At 21.0% G+C, this 3,060-nt stretch overlaps 1 protein-coding gene across 1 annotated transcript; it reads left to right on the plus strand.

Annotated features, from left to right (window-relative positions):
• Positions 1-205: 205 nt before the first annotated feature.
• Positions 206-2,908, plus strand: PRSY57_0912000 (pseudouridylate synthase, putative; the record flags this gene model as incomplete). Its single annotated transcript, XM_012907360.2, has 1 exon — positions 206-2,908. The coding sequence occupies one exon, from the start codon at positions 206-208 to the stop codon at positions 2,906-2,908; it is 2,703 nt and encodes a 900-aa protein (XP_012762814.2).
• Positions 2,909-3,060: the final 152 nt, after the last annotated feature.

Raw genomic sequence — 3,060 nt, forward strand, 5'->3', positions numbered from 1 at the left:
AAAAAAAAAAAAAAAAAAAAAAAAAAAAAAAAAAAAAAAATTATAAAAAAAAAAAAAAATAAATAATAATATACATATATATATATATATTTATTTTTTTTTTTTTTTTTTTTTTTTTTTTTTTTTTTTTTTTTATTTATATTATTATATTTTTTTTTCATGTCCTTGTAAAAAAAAAAAAAAATGCGTTATATTTTATAATATAATGTTTTTTTTCCTTATAATTTTCATATTATTAACCAGTTTAAATAAAGGTTTTAAAATAATGAAGATAGTAATTCCTCAAACGAGCGGTTTGAATATTGTTGATAAAAAGTTCGAACCTAAATATTTTGTTAAGAATAAATTAAGATTTGTTTCTCCTTATGTATATACATATAAATTATTTTCCAAAAAAAGATGGGTAGGGAAAAAAATTGCTGATGTTATGGCATCTGAATTTTGTGCTTATGATATGAATTATTTTATAGAATCCATAAAAAAAGGATATGTAAAAGTAAATAAACAAATGGTTTCTAGTGATTATATAATTCAAAGTAATGATTTTATAGAACATAAATTATTATTATTTGAAAAACCAGTTCTTTGTAATAAAATTATTATTCTTTATGAAGATGAAAATTTTATATGTGTTTATAAACATTCGAGTTTGCCCACACATCCGGTGGGTTCTTATCAATATAATTCCCTCTTACGTATTTTACAAAATTATATAAGTACTTCTCAAAACATTAAACAGGACCAAGATGATGAGGTAATCGCACAAAATGAAAAAGAAAATTACAAACAAAATGTAAGTCAAGATGTAAATCAAAATGTAAGTCAAGATATAAATCGTGATATAAGTCAAGATATAAATCAAGATATAAATCAAAGTACAAACACAAATACAAACACAAATACAAACACAAATACAAACATAAAACGTGTAAACGTCGAAGAACAAAGCGAACATGTGATAAAAATCAATTTTAATTTTAAAAAGGAAAATTTTGGTTTCATGCTGGATGATATGAAAGAAAATTCTTCATGTGATGATAAAAAAATAAAAATAAAAAATGATCACATAAGTAATTGTACAAGTAATAATGATAATTATAATGATAAGAATTTTACTTATCATGATCATAGGGAACAAACATATTACCACAAAAATATTACACAAAATATAAATGATCCATATAGAAAAGATGAGATTCTAAATATATCACAAGAAAAGAAAAAAAGAAGAAAAATTAAACAAGCAAATATTATAAGTAATGAACAAATTAATAATATGGAAATAGAAAAAAAAAAACAAAATGAAAATATCGTCGATACGTTAAATGTTTTAATTAACTGTAGGGAAAAAAGTATGAACCAAATTAATCATGATAAAGAATATAATGCTGATCATATAAATAAATGTAAGCAAATATATGTGAAAAATGTGAAAAATGTGAAAAATGTGAAAAATGTTCATTATGCTCATAATTCTCATAATGTTCCAGAACATAATTCTCATAATGTCCCAAAACATATTTCTCATAATAACAATTTCGATAACGATTTAAAAACACAAGACAAATCATATATCTATACTCTTCACCGATTAGATAAGCTAACATCAGGTATTGTATTCTTCGGGAAAAATAAAAAATTCTCCACATATTTTTCCCAAAATCTTTCTGATAATAAAATAAAAAAAACATATATTACAAGAGTACAAGGAGATTTTAGAAAATTAATCACTAAATTGTTACATTCTAATAATATTATTAAAAGTGTAAACAGTCAAAATAATAATTTAGACAATATTATTAATAATTATTGTAATAATAGTATGAAAAATAATGACAGTCTTAAATTTAATAAATATGATGAGGATAACTTATTTGAAAATGATATCTTCCTTTATGAAAATAATTATGAAAAAAATAATCATGACAAAGAAACATGTGGTTACATGAAAGAAAAAAATATTGATGACCCAAAAAATATGTTTCATAAATTAATAGAACTTGTAAAAAATAAAAAAGAGGAGTTGAATAATTATTTTGATATGAATAAATTTGACATTACATATGATATAAATAATGATAAATATGGAGATAATTATAATAATGAAGATATAAACAATCTACATATGTATCATAAATATTTTATCATAGATTTTGGTTATATGTATTGTGAGAATAAAAAATTATTAAAATACGTTTTTACCAAATATACAAAAGAAAATGCTCTTCAATTCTCTGATTATTTATTAAAACCAAGTATAACCAAATTTATGTTCTTATCATATAATTCGTCAATTGATGAATCTTTAATTTTATGCCAGCCTATAACAGGAAGAACACATCAAATAAGAGCACATCTCGAAAGTTTATCCTATCCCATATCAAATGATTCGCATTACAATAAAATATTTGAACAAGAATATATTCACAAATCAAATTATATATATTTTGAAGAAAGTACCAGAAGTGAACACATACAAATCAAGGAACAAATAAATAATATCCTACAAAATAAGAATACTCATCATGCTAAAAAAGAAAATAAAACATGTAATAATGATAAAGAATTATTTGAACATGAACCCAACAAAAACCATTCATATAATCAAAAAAAAACTTGTGAAAAATATAATTATTTTCCTCTCATTCCATTTATTAATACATCTTTCAATTGGCTATATGATCAAAATATTAATTTAAATCAAGACTATAATGAAAAAGATTTGAACAATTATTTTTTCAAAAATATTAATAATGTCTCATATCATAGTTCTGGTATATTCTTACATTCATTTAGATACACATGGAAAAATATTTTTGATGTTTTTACCCTTCTTCCAAAATGGTCTCAACCTTTTTACCTTCCCCAAACATTAATAGCTTTCCTATTATACGGAGATTTGGCATAACAAAAAAAAATACACACACATAAACAAATATAAATATATACATATATAAACAAATATAAATATATATAAATATATATATATATATATATATATATATGTGTATGTAATTATACTCCGGTTTTTTTTTTTTTTTTTTTTTTTTTTTTTTTTTT

Source organism: Plasmodium reichenowi, chromosome 9 (genome assembly GCF_001601855.1).
Source record: "Plasmodium reichenowi strain SY57 chromosome 9, whole genome shotgun sequence".
NCBI classification, from domain to species: domain Eukaryota; phylum Apicomplexa; class Aconoidasida; order Haemosporida; family Plasmodiidae; genus Plasmodium; species Plasmodium reichenowi.